Genomic DNA, 17,013 nt, shown 5'->3' with positions numbered 1-17,013 from the left:
ATGTCTAACAAAACCACTTCTTCATATCATTCCTCCAACAACTCAAATGCTAATTTCTCTTCCAAATACCATGATCTTGCTAACCTCTTAAATATTAATAACCATTTATATCTTCCTCATTCTAAAAATCTTAGAGTTATGATCACCTCCTTTCTACTAACTAGAGACAATTATATCACATGGAGTAGAGCTATGACTATGGCTTTATCTAAAAAGAACAAGTTGAGCTTTATTGATGGGATGATTCCAAAACTTGGGAAAACAACTTTTTTTTTCCATGCCAATGAAATGTTGTTTTCTTAGTTGCTTAATTAAATTCATCATGATACAAAAATGATCATTATATATTCTAATATAATACTTTTTGTTTGGAAAGACCTTTAAGATCGTTAATCTCTAAGCATTGGTCCAAGGATTTTTCATATGCAAATAAGTATTAGCATTGTGGAGCAAGAAGCATATTTGTGACCTTGTATTTCAATAGTTTAAAGAGCCATTGGGATGAGCTCTTAACATATTTTAATTTACCTACTTGCTTTGGCACTACAAAACAACATATTCTTTACTTTTATCACCATCAATAATTTACAAAATTCTTAACTGGACTTCATGTTATAGTGTTGTGAGAAGTCATATTCTTTTGATGGATCTATTTCAAGTGTGACAAAAGCTTATTCACTTATTTTATAAGGTGAAACTCAACAAGGTCTTCGAGCTTAGCTTCTCACTTCAATAGAAAGTGCAGCCTTTATGGCAGCATAAAATTTCTATAATGTATCTCTTCCTCACCGCTCTTTATTTTGTAGTCATTGCAATAGATAGGGGCACATAAAGGCTACACGCTTTAAGCTTGAGGACTTCCCAACCAATTACAAAAGGTGTAATAAATCAAATCATCATGGTAAGTAAAACATTAAAGATTTAGACAGAGCACTACTCACATTACAAGGGTGACTCATTTTGTTAAGAAGAGTTGTGACATATGCTGCTGTTAAAGTAGCATTCTTTTTTATCCAAAACCTCCTTGAGAATTTTGAAAGTTTTTGTTTTGTTTGAATTAGTGGAGGAGCTTAATTCTAGCTAAAAAGTAGCAAGACAAGCTTCCTTAATTCTAGGGGAGTTGGTATTAACTTGTAAAAGGAAGAATTCTTTTATAATCTGTGATATATGAAATGAAAATAGTAGTATGTATGCTCTTTCCTCTTCAACCTTCTTTCTTCTTTATGTTTAATAAAGACAAAAAGGCTAACAACTGGTATCAGAGCCTTTTGATCTTTAAGGGGGCCGTGTTTAAGAGAAAACCAGTGAGGTTACCCACCAAATAAACCTTTAAACACTTTATCAATCATCCTTCTATGGCCTCTATCAACCCAACAGGACATGTCCACCTATGTTCAATGGCCAGAACTATCATATATGGGCTGTTAAAATGAAGAATTATCTCAAATCATTTGATCTTTTGGATTTTGTAGAAACAAGAAGAGAAGTCCCTCCACTTCCTGATAACCCCACTCTCAATCAAATTAAATACCACTTAGAAGAAGCTGCCAAGAGATATAGAGCTTTGGCTTGCATCCATTCTGTAGTTGATGAAGTCATTTTTATAAGAATAATGGCATGTGAGTCTACAAAAAAAACTTGGGAAATGTTGAAACTAAAGTTCCAAGGAAGTGATAAAACAAAGCAAATGCAGATCTTCAACTTAAGGAAGGAGTTTGAGCTACTTAGAATGAAGGAAACTGAGAAGGTGAAAGATTATATTGGCAGGGTTATGAAGATTGTTAACCAGATTAGGTTATAGGCAATGAATTTAAAGAAAAGAGGATTGTGGAGAAGGTGATGTTGACACTTCTAGAAAATTTTATATTGACAGTGACGTTGACACTTAAAAATGCTTGGGTTATGTCTTAGCTCACAATGACTGAACTAGCCAATGCTCTTCAAGTTGTTGAGCAAAGAAAAGCTTTCAGAGAGGAGGAGAGTTCAAGTGAAAGTGCTCTTGAGGCATCTCAAAAGTCTAAGACTCAGTTTGATGGTGGATCTAAAAAACAAACAAATGGAAGAAAAGGCAAGGAGAAGAAGAAGCAGCAAAATAGATAGAGATACAAAAAACACAAGTTCCCACCTTGTCCTTATTGCAAGAAGACCAATCATGGTGAAAATTATTACTGTTATAGGCTTGGAGTCCAATGCAGGACCTACAAGCAATTTGGCCACATTGATAAGGTGGGTCCTAATTCTTAGAACCAGTAAACTCAAGCTACACAAGCCCAAGTAGCTGAAACTTTAGAATCTTAGGAGGAGGAGCTTTTTATGGCCACAGTTGCTGAAGAATAACTTGTAGCAAGGAGCTCAGATGTATGGCTTATAGATAGTGGCTGTTCTAACCATATGACCTCCAACTTGAGTATTTTTCAAAGGTCTAGATAGGAGCTAGAGCTCTAAAGTAAAAATTGGTGATGGGAGGCTTATTGATGTCAAAGGAAAAGGTGTTATTTCTGTTATGACTCTATTAGGTATAAAAATCATCCATGATGTTCTATTTGTTCCTAAAATAAGTCACAATCTTATACATGTTGGTCAGCTTTTAGATAAAATTATGCTTTACATTTCTATAAAAAGAAGGTTGATATAATATATCCAACTGGTGCAAAGCTTTTCTTAGTTAACAAGCAAAATAGATGCTTCCCATTAGAATGGAAGCAAATTGAGATACAAAAGCTTTCACTGACATTGAAGATGAAAGTTTTTAATGGCATAAGAGGTTTGGACACACCAATTATACCTCACTTAAGCTAGTATAAATTAAAGGAATGGTGTTGAATATACCTATGGTGTGTCAGCACAATGAAGTTTATGGAGTTTGTTAAATTGGAAAGCAAAGTAGGACACCATTCCCAACAAATCAGGCATGGACAGCTACTAAAAAGCTCCAGCTGATCCACACTAATGTTTGTGGACCTATGAGCATCCCTTCATTTAATGGCAACAAATATTTCCTTCTTTTCATTGATGATTATACAAGGTATTATTGGGTCTATTTTCTAAAGCAAAAATTTGAAGTGTTTGAAGTTTTTCAAAAGTTTAAAGCTGCAGCAAAGAATCAGAGTGATAATCTAATCAAAACTCTTATTTCAAACAATGGAACTGAGTTCAATTCACATCAATTTCAACAATTCTTACAGAAATCTGGCATTCATCATCAGTTTACTATTACTTACACTCCTCAACAGAATGGTGTAAGTGAAAGGAAAAATATATCTATTTTGAACATGGCTAGGTGTCTTCTATTTGAAAAAGGTCTTTTTAGGGAGCTGTGGGCAGAAGCACTTAATACAATGACCTACTTACAAAATAGGCTTCCTACAAAAGCAATTAAAGGTAAGACTCCTCATGAAGCTTGGATAGAATTCAAACCTTCAATTGCTCGTCTCAAGGTGTTTGGAAGTATTTGATATGCTTATGTTCCAAAAGTAAAGAAAAACAAATTAGATCAAAGAGCTGAAATTGGCATACTGGTGGGCTATAGCAGCAATGCAAAAGGTTATGCAATCCTGGATTTCAAGAAAATGAAGATTTATGTCTCCAGGCATGTTAAAGTTGATGAGAATTCTCAAGGGAGTTAGGAGAATTCTGAAATTGTTGATTTAAATTAGATCTCAAGAGTGGGGATTACACCTCAAGAATAAGAACCAACTCAAATTGATGAGGAATCTAATTCAAATGATAAAAATAATGCAGTAAGAGGTACCTAGACATTTGAAGACATTTATAATAGACGTAATGTAGAATTGTTAAAACCAGTTGATGTTCAAAAAGCCCTGAAGTCTCTTGATTAAAAGGCAGCAATGCAGAAGGAGTTGAAGATGATCGATAAAAAAGACACTTAGCAGCTTATTGATAGGCCTAGCAACAAGAATGCAGTTGGAGTGAAATGGGTTTTGAAGCTCAAAACGAATACTAATGGATCTATCAACAAATATAAAGCTAGACTTGTAGTGAAGGCATATGCTCAGCAATATGGTGTTGATTTCACTAAAACATTTGCTCCAGTGGCAAGGTTTGAAACCATCAGGTTGGTCTTAGCATTGGTGGCTCAAAATGGATGGCAATTATTCCATTTAGATATAAAATCTGCCTTCTTGAATGGTTATTTCATAGAAGAAATCTATGTAGAGCAACCAGCTAGTTTTGTTATTGAAAATGTAGCAGACAAGGTGTATTTGTTGAACAAAGCCCTTTATGGCTTAAAATAAGCTCCTAGAACCTGTTATGCTAAAATGGATGAATATTTGCTTGAATTGGGTTTTGATAAAAGCTATAATGAAGTAACACTTTATGTCAAGAAGAAATGTGATGAGCTACTTATGGTATTAGTGTATGTTGATGATTTGTTAGTTATTAGTAGCAACCACAAGGCAGTTTAAGAATTCAAAATTTTGATGAGAAGAGTTTTTGAAATGAATGACTTAGGGAAGATGTCATATTTCCTTAGGACAGAGATAAATCAATCTTCTTTTGGAATCTTCATTTCATAAAAGAAGTATGCAAAAGAATTAGTTAAAAACTTTTGCTTCTCAAATTGCAAACCAGTGAGTACTCTAGCAGTTAATGCTTAAAAACTCAACAAAGATGATGGTTCAGCTCCAGTTGATGCCACAATCTATAAAAGCTTGATAGGTTGCCTTTTGTATCTTACAGCAACCAGACCTAATATTATGTATGCTACCAGCATCCTTTTAAGGTTTATGAAGTCTCCTAGTGAAATTCATTTCAAAGTTACAAAGAGAATCTTGAGGTAAATACAGAGTACCGCATGATTTGGTGTATTTTATAGGAGACACACTACTGTGAAATTGCTAGGTTTCACTAACAATGATTGGGCTGGATCATATGATGATATGAAGAGCACTTCAGGGTACTATTTTACAATTGGTTTAGGTGTGGTGTGCTGGAGTTCAAAAAAACAAAGGACAGTGGCTCAATCAATAGCAAAAGCTGAGTACATTGCTATGTCAACTGCTGTGAATCAAGACTTATAGCTTAGGAAGTTATTGAAGATTTGAAGCAACACCAGAGTAAAGCTACTGAGATTTTATGTGACAATAAGTCAGCTATTTCCATTGTGAAAAATTCTGTGTTTCATGGCAAAATTAAATACCTCAAGATCAAGTATCATTTTATAAGGGAAGCAGAAAGAGATGATGAGCTTTAGCTTTTACATTGTTCTTTTGAAGACCAATTAGTTGATATTTTAGTGAAAGGGTTATAGAAATTTAGATTTGAAATGTTAAGAGGAAAGCTTGGAGTTTCTTGCAATCCATATGCTAAGGAGGAATGTTAAGAGAGCTGTGACATATGCTGCTGTTAAAGTAGCATTCTTTTTTATCTAGAACCTCTTTGAGAATTCTAGAAGTTTTTGTTTTGTTTGAATTAGTGCAGGAGCTTAATTCCAGCTGAAAAGTAGCAAGACAAACTTCCTTAATTCTAGGGGAGTTGGTATTGACTTGTAAAAGGAAGAATTTTTTTGTAATCTACTATATATGAAGTGAAAATAGTAGTCTGTATGCTCTTTCCTCTTCAACCTTCTTTCTTCTTTATGTTTAGCAAAGACAAAAAGGCTAACACATTTACTATTATACAAGATGACTATTCACTGCCATTCTTGTGTATGTTAATAATATTGTGATTACAAATTCAACATTGAGCCTTTTGAGATTTTGATTGGGATAATTGTCTCATCTTTTATCATTCATTATATGGATACTACATTTCTTAGGAGATAGCCCTACTTTTTAGAAGTCAAAGAAATAATCTACTATTTCTCATTCCTCTGCAGAAGTTGAATATTGCTAGATGAAACCACAACCAGTGAAATCCAATGGCTAAATTTTCTATTAGCTAGCTTAAATTTTTAAATGGTGAATCTAACTTAACTTTAATGTGATAATCATGCATCACTTCATATTATTGAAAACCTTATTTTTCATGAGAGAATTAAGAATATTAAGATTAGTTGTTACCTTATTCGTTAAAAAAACATAAGCCAACCTTATTTTTCTATCTTATATTCCTATGACCCATCAACTTGCTAACATCTTCTCTGAAACTTTTGGTAATGATTCATTTCATAAAATTCTATACAAGTTGGGCATTATTAACATTCATGCTCCAACTTAAAGGGGAATATTAAAAAGTGTTGATGTGATTTCTCCTATGTTTTCTCCTAAATTATAATCTGTAAATTAATTTACTTCCTTTCTCATCTTAGACAATGCTTTGTTTATATAATTCTAAGTATAGGAATGTCTCTTATATATAAGTTTCCTCCCTATATGAACAAAATATCATACACATTTATGCAATTCCTTATTACTGTAGTTTTTTATTGCTTTATGACTACCTCTCCTTATTTCTTACGTTATTTTTTATTGTAACTATTTCATACATTACATAGATTTATCAAAATGTTAATCAAGTTTACTAACGAGCTTAGCTTATGGTATTGGAGTCATCTTCAACTTTATGAGGCCTTAAGTTTGAGCCCCAATTAAAGCCAATTATACAAAAAAAAAAAGTATTTATCAAGTTTAATGAAGCATAAAAAAAAATAAAAATAAAAAAAACATAAAAAAACTTTGCTAATATAATCTTAAACACAAACAAGGGAGAATAGACAATTTTAAACCTGTGAGATATGCACCCCAAGACTCCGATGAATCCCTGAACATTGCATACATATAAATATTCCAAGATTCACACTTGCCCATCGTGGTGCCCTAAAATAAAAATAGGGACAGAAAAAATAAAAGTGAACAAATTAATTCTTAAGTAGTAGGATTCACCCAAATTTTTTTATTCATTTGTTAGAATATTTTTTTCATAGAAACAACATATTTTTATTAAATATTACTTATTCATTTTATACAAATAAGTGTGCTTATATTCAAATATTATGAATTTTCATTTATTTTTCCTTTTCTTTAATAAAATGAAATGTCATAAATGGAAAATTTATGTAATTTAAAAATATGATCCTTACACAATTAATTACAGTAATATTAATTATGCATTAGGACCTTAGATGGTGATAATTAATTGAAAACTTAGTGAACTTTAAACTTAATGCAAAATTAATATTGCCATAATCAATTAGTGTTTTAGGATAATTATGTACATAATTATAGGCACAAATTAATACGTATAAAATTTCTCAAATGTTAACACGTAGTTTTTAGAATGGCATCTGCTATTAAGAACATTGTTGTTGAGCTCAATAAGGGTAAGAAACAAAACAATAATAATTATGAGAGATGGAGTATTAAAACTCAATATGCACTTGAAGAGCAAGAGGCTCTAGATACTCTTAATATGATCACGGAAGTGCCTAAAGATGGCAACATGACCCAACTCAAGAAAGACTGAGGCATATGAGGCTTGGAAAAAAAAAAAAAACTCACTTGTTCATATTATATTACTGAGTAACATGGATAATGACATCATATAACAATTAAGGAAATATGGAATTGATAATGACTTAATATGATCATGGAAGTGCCTAAAGATGGCAATATGACCCAACTCAAGAAGGATTGTGAGGCATATGAGGCTTGGGAAAAAAAAAAAAAAAACTCTCTTGTTCATATTATATTACTGAGTAGCATGGATAATGACATCATACAAAAATTAAGGAAATATGGCATTGATAATGACATGTGGTCCACATTGAAAGAAAATTTTAGAGTAAAATTTGTGGCAAAATTAAGTTCCCTCACTATCAAATTTAACAATTATAAGAAATTTCCTGAGCACAACATGTGCAAGCATGTGAGACAGATATCAAATATGATCAGTGAACTAAGGTATGATGGTTATGTGTTGATCAATGAGCAATAAGTCCAAGTCATGATATATTCCTTACCCTAGAGCTAAGAGCAAATGAAAATGCATTTGACCTATAATGTGAACGTCAAAACAATGAAGGATATGATTCGCCACCTTGAGTAGGAAATGGAATGCTCATAATCAAACAAAGCAAGTACTTCTTTATACATGGTTGACTCTAGCTCATGATGCAGAAAGGGACACAAGAGGAAACATCTAGGTGGGTCCCAACAAAGGCAAGGGAAAAAGAATGCCAATAAGAAGTCAAAATCAAACCAACAAGGGAAAGGAAAAGGTCATTTCAAAAAAATGAAGAAAAAACACAAAACAAGCTCCTTATAAGAAAAAGAAAAAAAAAATGGCTAAAGTTAAGTGTTTTTACTGTAGATAAAAAGGCCATTTTACTCATGATTTTAACAATCCAAATAAGGTAAATAATATTTATGCATGTGAGTGCTATAAATGTTTATAGTTTTGTTTTTCTTATTAAATCTCATCCTTTAGTATTATAAACTTAAAAGCCACATAACATGTAGTGAAGGAAAGAGGAGATTTCGTGGAATTTTAATGAATATCGAGCATGATGGATATATGTGGGAGATAATTCCAAAGTGCAAGTGAAAGGAATTGGCACCTACATGTTGGATATGCATGGTGGTTGAACCCTATTTCTACAAGATATTCTATATGCTCCATCAATTAGCAGAAAGTTATTTTTCGCTTTTGTTTTACTTAAGTTAGGCTTTAATTTGAATTTCCATGAACATTGTATTAACTTGTCATTAAGAACAAGTTTATATGGCATTGGATAGTTTATGGATGGTGTTATTGTGATGGATGTTATTAATAACATTAATAATATATATTTCTTTTCTTAGGCTAAATACATTTTTACACCCCTATATAATTTAGGATTAGCTTATTAAACACTTCAATTAAAATCATAACTTATTGAACACTTGAACTTATAGAATTGATAACATTAAACACATATTAGCCATGTCATCAATGATGTTAGATTTGTGACTCAAAATCCTAATGGGATTTGGAAGACATTTTTTCCTAATTTAAGTGGCAGAAATATAACTCGATAGGATGGAGGATTATTTCCTTGATAGAGTAGAACTAATATTTCAATGTTATTCCTAAATTGAGTTTAATTCCTAATTAGATTAGGATTGAGACACTAACATTATAAATATGATTATTGTGAAGAGGTTTTTTCTGGCTTTTGCCCATTGCAAAAAGAGGCTCTTGCCCATTGTAGTCCCATGAAGGGAGAAAGGCTTCAAACTTAGATGGAGAGAGGTATAGAAGTCAAGAGAAATTAATTCTTATCAATTATTATTATTTTTTTTTTAGTTGGGGTGGAAGGGGGGTGGGAGGGGGGGGGGGGGTGGGGCGCAGAGCTCTTACCCATGTAGTTGAAGACACTATTTATGGTGTATAATGTAGTTAAAGTAGTAAATATGTTGGGTTATGTTTAGAGGAGAATGAGAGGGAATAACTTATATATTTACTATAAGCAGCAGTTTGGTGTGAGGGTTCACTTGGGTGTAATTGAGATAATGGATAGTTAATTTTGAGCTTGTAATTGATTATTTTATTAATAGTGGAAGATGATATGCCCATGGATATAGCCATATGTGGAGAGAATAAAGCATATAGATTTTGTTATTGTGGTTATTTGATTTGTTATTTATAATTTGTAGATTTATAATTTGCATGCTTCTGCAGTTCACAACAAATGACTTGTCAAAAAAGTTAAAAAATGGACCCCACTTATTGCTGAATATACTCTAAATTTTACTAATTGTGCTCTAAGTTTTCATTGATGATAGTCATTTTATTAATGGTAACTTTGTCATTTTTATGAAAACTTAGAGCACAATCAACAAGATTTGCAATATAGTCAATAATAAGTGCGACCATTTCTGATTTTTTATGATAAGTCATGGCTAATTTGTGTTTAATTTTTATGATTTTTATAAGTCCATGTGTTAAATATGTTATGATTTTAGTTTAGGTGTTTAGTAGGTTAATCCCAAATAGTACAAGGGTGTAAGTATGTATTTAACCTTTTTTTTTTTTTCCTTATTTACAAGTTTCAATAATTCTTAGAATGATATGAATGTGTGGCATGCAAGACTTAGCCATATTGGTCAATAGTGTTTGCAATGATTAGCCAAAGAGAGCTTACTAGGTAATATTGAAAAGCTTGATTTGTCTACTTACAAATATTGTCTAGTGGGAAAAATAGCTAGACAACCATTCGAAAAAGGAATAAGAGCCTACACTCCATTGTATTTAGTTTGTTCTAATGTTTATGGTCCAATGAATGTAAAGGCTAGGCAATAGGCTATTGACATGAACTAAGATATATAGAATCCTAATTTTTCCAATAAAATACCTATCGATCTCAATAAGATCTCTAATTTAATCATATTTACATGTCGTTACCTAAACACACAAATGAAACTAGTTTTGATCATTGAAATTATATAGTTCAAACCTCCATTACATTTAAAGGAAGTTCAAAGCAAATTAGCAATGATAAAATTAATGCATGCTTCCATACCTAAAAGGAGCATTTGAAATTATGACCCCACAAAATAGCTAGACTAACAAGAGATGGTTCACATATAAGGTATGGAAACTTTGATTTCCCGCCATCATCTAAATTTTAAGGAAACACCAACTCACAGCCAGTCCCATTTGTTTTCAATTCTTTCATAACTCAATATCTTTTATTGCATTATCCATATTTTATTAAAGATGACATTTCAAACTTCTAATAAAGGATCATCACTAATATTAGATTCCATTCACCTAAAAATCATAAAATTAAAATATTTCAATTATGATAAAAAAATATAAGGCATTTGATTTGACTTATAAATCGGTCATGTCTACTTATAAGCAAAAAATCATAAGTAATGTTTGATTTAACTTATAAGTAAGTAAAAAAAAAATAATTAAAATAAGTCAAAATCATAATTAAAATATTGTACTAATGTTTTAAGAGTGCCAACACTATCCTTGTTTTGAAAAACTCTTAACTAGTTAAAAATCCCACATACTCTTTTTTATTATTTTGACAATTATTTTTAAACACCTGTTAATAAAACACTTAAACTATTTAAAATTAACTTTTAAATAGTTTTATGAAACACTCAGCTACTTATTTTAAATTAACTTATAAATTAAAAAATATATTTTAAGTCAATAATTAAAATTAAACAGCCAAACCAAACACCATATGGTCTCATTGATCATGCAACTAATTTATTCCGAAAACAATTTAATGCCAATTATAACTAAATAACCACCCAATTAACAATTAAAACTATGAATTAGGTTACATATAATTAAAAAAAAAGTGTAAAAGAGTACTTGCTCTGACAATCAGCACATTTTTTATTCTCTGGTAGCTTAAGAAGACCCTCTAAAATCTGCACACAAAAAGAAAGCTTAATATGAAAAAATAAAAAAATAATAATTAAATTAAGGCAATATTAGCATAAAAAGCTTTAATAATGAAACATGTTCCTTCTATTAGTAGCACGTGTCATTTCTCCTCGAACAATACTATATATATATATATATATATATATATATATATATATATATATATATATTAAAAATCAAATCATATTAAACTGAATTTATTTTATTATGTTAATATATATTTTTTTATTAATTATCAAATTGAGAACTGTAGAAAATGGTGTGGAGCACTTTGGAATTTTAATCCTTGCACACACCTTAGGGCGTTTGCCAAGTGCCAACAGGCAGCACATGCCCACGGGCGTGTATCATGTAGTTGGTAAGATTTGGGGGCCAGCAGAGTATCACACGCCCTAGGGTGTGTGACAGGGAAAAACACACACACTTTGATATGTCTTCCTTTGGTCAGCAGCGAAATTTAGGCTCAACAACCCCAAATCATGTTCATTACATCTCCAACTGGGTCCTAGTAATCCTAACATGATCTAACTTGTGTTGGAAGAGTTTCTGATTGCCAAATTAGTTTGTTTTGTATTCCTATTTCAATTTGGATTTAGTTTTTAGTTGTTTTTTTTTCATAATTAGGACTTGGTTATTTTCGTAATTAATTTAGGATTACTAATAATGTATTTAATTTATCTAAAATTCCTAAATAGTAGTTATATTTTCTGGTTAGTTTAGAAATCTAATGTCTACATAAAACCCTTAGAATTTATATTTTTTATTTTTGTTTTTTTATGACATTTTTAGCAGAGATTTCTCTCAAAAACATTATGCAATGCCTTCACTGTAGGTAGTCTGTACATTCTACTATTTCGATGACTAATGTCTGTTTGGATAGCCAGAATATCTGGAACTACACTTAAACTATAGTGAGGAGGCATAAATTGATGGAATAAATATTAAAAAAATATAGGAAAAATTTAGAGAAAATAAAATAAAATTTAGAGAATTTATTAATTGATACAAAAAAAATAATAAAAATAACCCAATATGCACTATGAAGGGCATTTTGGTCATTTCACCCCCAGAGGTGAATTTTGACCTAAATGTCAAAATAAAATTGAGAGAATGAAATAATTAACATAAATTAAATTTATGAGTTTGAATTAGAAAAGAAAGAAGAAGAAAAGAAAAGAAAATGCTTATGACAATTTAAAAAAATTAAAGTACACAAAAATAGAATATATATAAGAAATAAAAGACAAATCCCACCAACCCCAAGCCTTCATCTTCTTCCTCCACTTCTCTCTCTCTCCTTGGCCGGCTGGTTGGTCTTCTTTTTCCACCATTGTTGTTCAAGCTTTGAGCTTCAATCCCACCTCATTTCCTCACTAAAACCCATAGCCCTCTTCACAAAAAATCCTCCCTACTTCATAAGGAAGCTATTGATAGTAATAAGAAGAGGTATAAATAAGTCACCAAAAAGGTTAGTGCTTTTCTTCCATCACTTTTCTTTTAATCCTTGAAAATGGCTTGACATAAGTAGAAATTTTAAGAAATTTAAAAGAAATCCATGAACCCATGATGTCACTATTTTTGACAGCCATGAAATATGTTGGGCTTTGATATGTTTAAATGATGTAAATGAGTTTAAAGGTGATGATTGATATAAGTATATTTATGAGAAGTGAAAGGGAGTGAATTGATTGAGTTTGAAACTTTGAAACTAGGGTTTGTGTACATGATTTGAGGATTTTGTGTAATTGTTGAGATTGACTTGGTTGAGACTATTTGTTGCCTAATTGAAGTGCTATGTATGCAAATTGAAGTAAGGAAGTTGGAGGAGATTGAATATTTGGGAGTGCCATTTTTTATAGGTTGGGACTCAATGAGTCTAGTGTGTTTGTTGAACCATAACTGAAATTATGTGACTCCAATTGGTATGAGGCCAATTGGAGGTGAAACTAGACCCAAAATAGCACATTTTCCATGAAGAAACCATGCCCAAATTGTGTCCAAAACTTGACCTAAACACTGCCCAAATCTGGATGACTCTGCACAAAACCCAGAAAATGACCAAATGAACAGTACATATTCATTTGGTCATAACTCCCTCTATACTAGTCCAAATGACCTGAATTTGACACCATTGGAAAGCTTAGATATAGGGCTACAATTTTCTTGAAGACCACTGAACCTAGAAATGCCAAAAACCAAACCAAATTATTGGCCCAATTTGGGTCACAGAACTTTCCATAATTAGGTTGTCCAGAAACTGTTGGAGATAGACTTACCCGACCAATTTTGGCAAAATGGCCATAACTTGGTCTACAAGAACTCTAATGTAATGAAACCAGTGGCAAAATTTCCGAAGACACGGACCTACAAAATTGGTATTTTGACCAAAACCTAGAAATCAAGAGAACTAGGTCAAATAGTTGGAACAAGTCACTGCATCAAAACCTGGAATCTGACCAAAATTCACTTGACCTTAAAATAGTCTTTTAGTCATAAATCCAATTGGGATGAGACATACCTTTCCAGAAAACTAAGAAATAGGGCTCCAACTTTGGTTTGGAAACCTTCCTCAAATTATGCCTATATGAACCTTATAAATTGACCTACAATCACTGACCTGAATTAAACACCTATTGGCACAGGGCATATGAGTCTAGGTCAGTTAATTGGCCATAAATAATTTCACAAAACTTGAAAAATTGTTATACAAATTTCTCAATTATCATAAGACATAGGAAAACAATTTCTATAAAGATCACCATGCCTAAAAGTGACTACAACATATTCCATTAATTAGGTAAACTTTAAGTCCAAAAGCTACCTAGTTAAGGAACCAAAATCTGGAAATGAGTCAGTTATGGTCACCTGACGATAACTTGAGTTCAAAAAATCAAATTGACATGATTCAAAAGGGAAAATAAAGATAAGACATAGAGGAATAACTTCCATGAAGGAAGTGTGGCTAAACAGTGGCTACAAGCTGATCAAATGGATAGGTAAAAGTGAGACACAAAAACTGAACCTAAACAAAGGTTTATGAGATAAATTATCTTATGGTAGGAATTTAACCCTAACAAGCCATTAAACATTAAATCACATGAAAGGGGTTTGTGGGACCTATTTTCCCACTATAAAGTGACATGAATATTTCATATAAATAAGTAATAATATTTAATTACCCATAGTATACCTAGATTATTTATTTAGTTTGGATCAATTGGTATACCAATTAGGGACTACAGATAGCAGTACTGCCCATAGCAATAATCATTAACAGATAAAATCTATCTGATATGATTGTTCTACAGGCTTTATGCCTGCCCGTTGGCCAATGTGCCTAATATTATATCTGGCTCAAATGCCTGCCTGCAAGCTTCATGCTTGACATGACCGATGTATACTAGATAGACATATGGCTATCTAACTAGTATACTCCCGTGTATCCAGCTTTTATAATTTGTTATAGGTTTCTTAGACATTATTAATGATTAATTAAGATTTAATATACAATAAGTAAACCAAAAAGATCCTGATAAGTTCAATTGCTTCCAAAGTGAATAAAAATGTAAAATACCTAGAAATTATGAATTGCCATGTATAGAATTATTATTTCAATTGCTTAGTTATTGTTATTATAAATTATGCACCACTAAACGTTATGCTTAGCGCATTGGTTTTCAATCGCATAGGTATTGGAGACCAGCCCGAGCAACCGCAGCAACAGCAGCAATAGTGCTCATACAGAGGCCGATCAGATTTGCTAGTGTCTACTAGTCACCTCGACAATTATAATTTTGTTGGTAGGGCCCATGTATGTCTAGATTTTGTCTTTTGTTCATTGTATATAAACACATGATATATTTCATTTTGGATTGTAATTAAACTTTGAGATTATAAGTAAACTTGTAATTTATTATTTATGAATTTCTATTATGAATGCAATAGATGATACCTTTTGGAGATCGCATAAATAATTGTGAATGATGTGATACAGTAGAATATGATATGGAAAAGTGTGAAATGAATATAAACATAAAAACAGGTAACTAGTGGAACTCGCTAGATGCTAACAAAACAGAGGAGGCTCTGTCTGGGTTTCTATAAAAAAAAAAAATTCTACATATAGATTTTCTGTTTTAAATGATATTAAAATTTACAATGGACATGATAAGACAAGATAGGGTGCTCCAGCACCGAATGTGGCACTTCTTGCTCGACTATACAGTAGACAAGTAAGGGGCGTCACACATTATGAGTTGCGTGAGTAATGCTCTTTGTGAGCTTCACCTTGTGTCAAGTAGTATTAGAGTAGGAAAATCACCCCAACTGAGATGACTTACCTTGATGGAGGTGGCAACTAATAGTGGTTCTTCTGATGGTGATCGGGAAGCTAAAACCGTGATCATTAGAACAAAATGTTGCGATTAAGGAAGTGACATTTGGAGCAACATATGGATCTCAAATTCATGCATATCAAGAGATGCTTTAAAAAAATTGTAAATCATCTTGGTGATTTGGGAATTGAAAGAAACAAGGATTGGGTTAACAATAGAAGACTAGGGGATGGTGTAGCTAGCGAAGTCCTTATTGATCGAAGAATTCCTACACGTAAAAAACCTATTTACAGTAATGATTGTAAAGAAAAGGATATCTATGAACCCTAAAAAGGAGATATGGAAGAAACATTGTTCATGCAGGGGCAAACAAAGGATTAAATATGGAGGGGCCAACATTTAAGTAGTCATGTAATTATTATAATAAATGAAAACTTATAAAATTGCACTTTTATTATGCAATAATCAACTTTAATCATAAATTTTATTAATTTTAAATAACTAGAAAAACCCTAACAAAGAAGATCCATATTATATTTAAGTCAGCAAATCTACCACAGTTACCCAATCTAGGACCTAAAATTTTAAGGAAGAAAAAAAAACCAAGTATAAAAGCATTAGAATACAAAATAAAGCATAAGAAGATTTAAGGCTCCACCTAAAATGTGGGACTAGCATTTAACAAAGCTGCCCTTACTAAGGCATGAGCAGCGTTGCTAACTTGTCGCCTAACCCAAAGCAAAGACACAGTTAATCCACAAGGTTAATTAGGTGTGCATAGATATTTTTAAATTAATTAATGTTTTTAAATAATAATTTATAAGTATTATTATTTGCTAGCATGTTGCCTAACCCAAAGCAAAGACACATTAAATCCCCAAGTTTAATTGTGTGTGCATATATATTTTTAAATTAATTAATGTTTTTAAATAATAATTTATAATTATTATTATTATAATAAGTAGTAACTAAAAATTTTGATTATATTGCGATAAAATACATTAATTGACTAAAACACCAAATCTTTACTATTTTTTTTTAGTTTTTAGTTAAACATTTTAATTTTATCAATTTGATCCTAAACATTTCATATTGTTTTCAATTTTAACAATAAATTTAATTAAAATAATTGAATTCTAATTAACAAAACTTAGAAAGGTTTAGATTTTTTTTTAGTCATTTGTCCAATAAAATAAATAGAGACAGAATTTTATGCCACAAAGAAATAGATTTTTTTAGCTCTTATATTTAATCTATTTTCATAATTAGTGGTAAAACTAATATTACATGCCCCTAACTCTAAATTAATATTACAATACATGTAGGT

At 31.5% G+C, this 17,013-nt stretch overlaps 1 protein-coding gene across 1 annotated transcript in view; it reads right to left on the bottom strand.

The window, feature by feature from the left end:
- LOC110654828 (probable ADP-ribosylation factor GTPase-activating protein AGD15) overlaps positions 1-17,013 on the bottom strand; it is a 44,344-nt gene that overhangs the window by 26,427 nt on the left and 904 nt on the right. The window contains exons 2-3 of the mRNA XM_058138346.1: positions 11,278-11,336; positions 6,689-6,779 (exon numbers count right to left, since the gene is read on the bottom strand). Of these exons, the coding sequence (XP_057994329.1) occupies positions 6,689-6,779; positions 11,278-11,336 (150 nt within the window). The remainder of the gene's footprint in view (positions 1-6,688; positions 6,780-11,277; positions 11,337-17,013) is intronic.

The sequence above is a fragment of the Hevea brasiliensis genome, chromosome 16 (genome assembly GCF_030052815.1).
Source record: "Hevea brasiliensis isolate MT/VB/25A 57/8 chromosome 16, ASM3005281v1, whole genome shotgun sequence".
Lineage (NCBI taxonomy): Eukaryota > Viridiplantae > Streptophyta > Magnoliopsida > Malpighiales > Euphorbiaceae > Hevea > Hevea brasiliensis.
The sequence above is the reverse complement of the archived record's forward strand: the minus strand, read 5'-3'. Positions and strand labels throughout refer to the sequence as shown.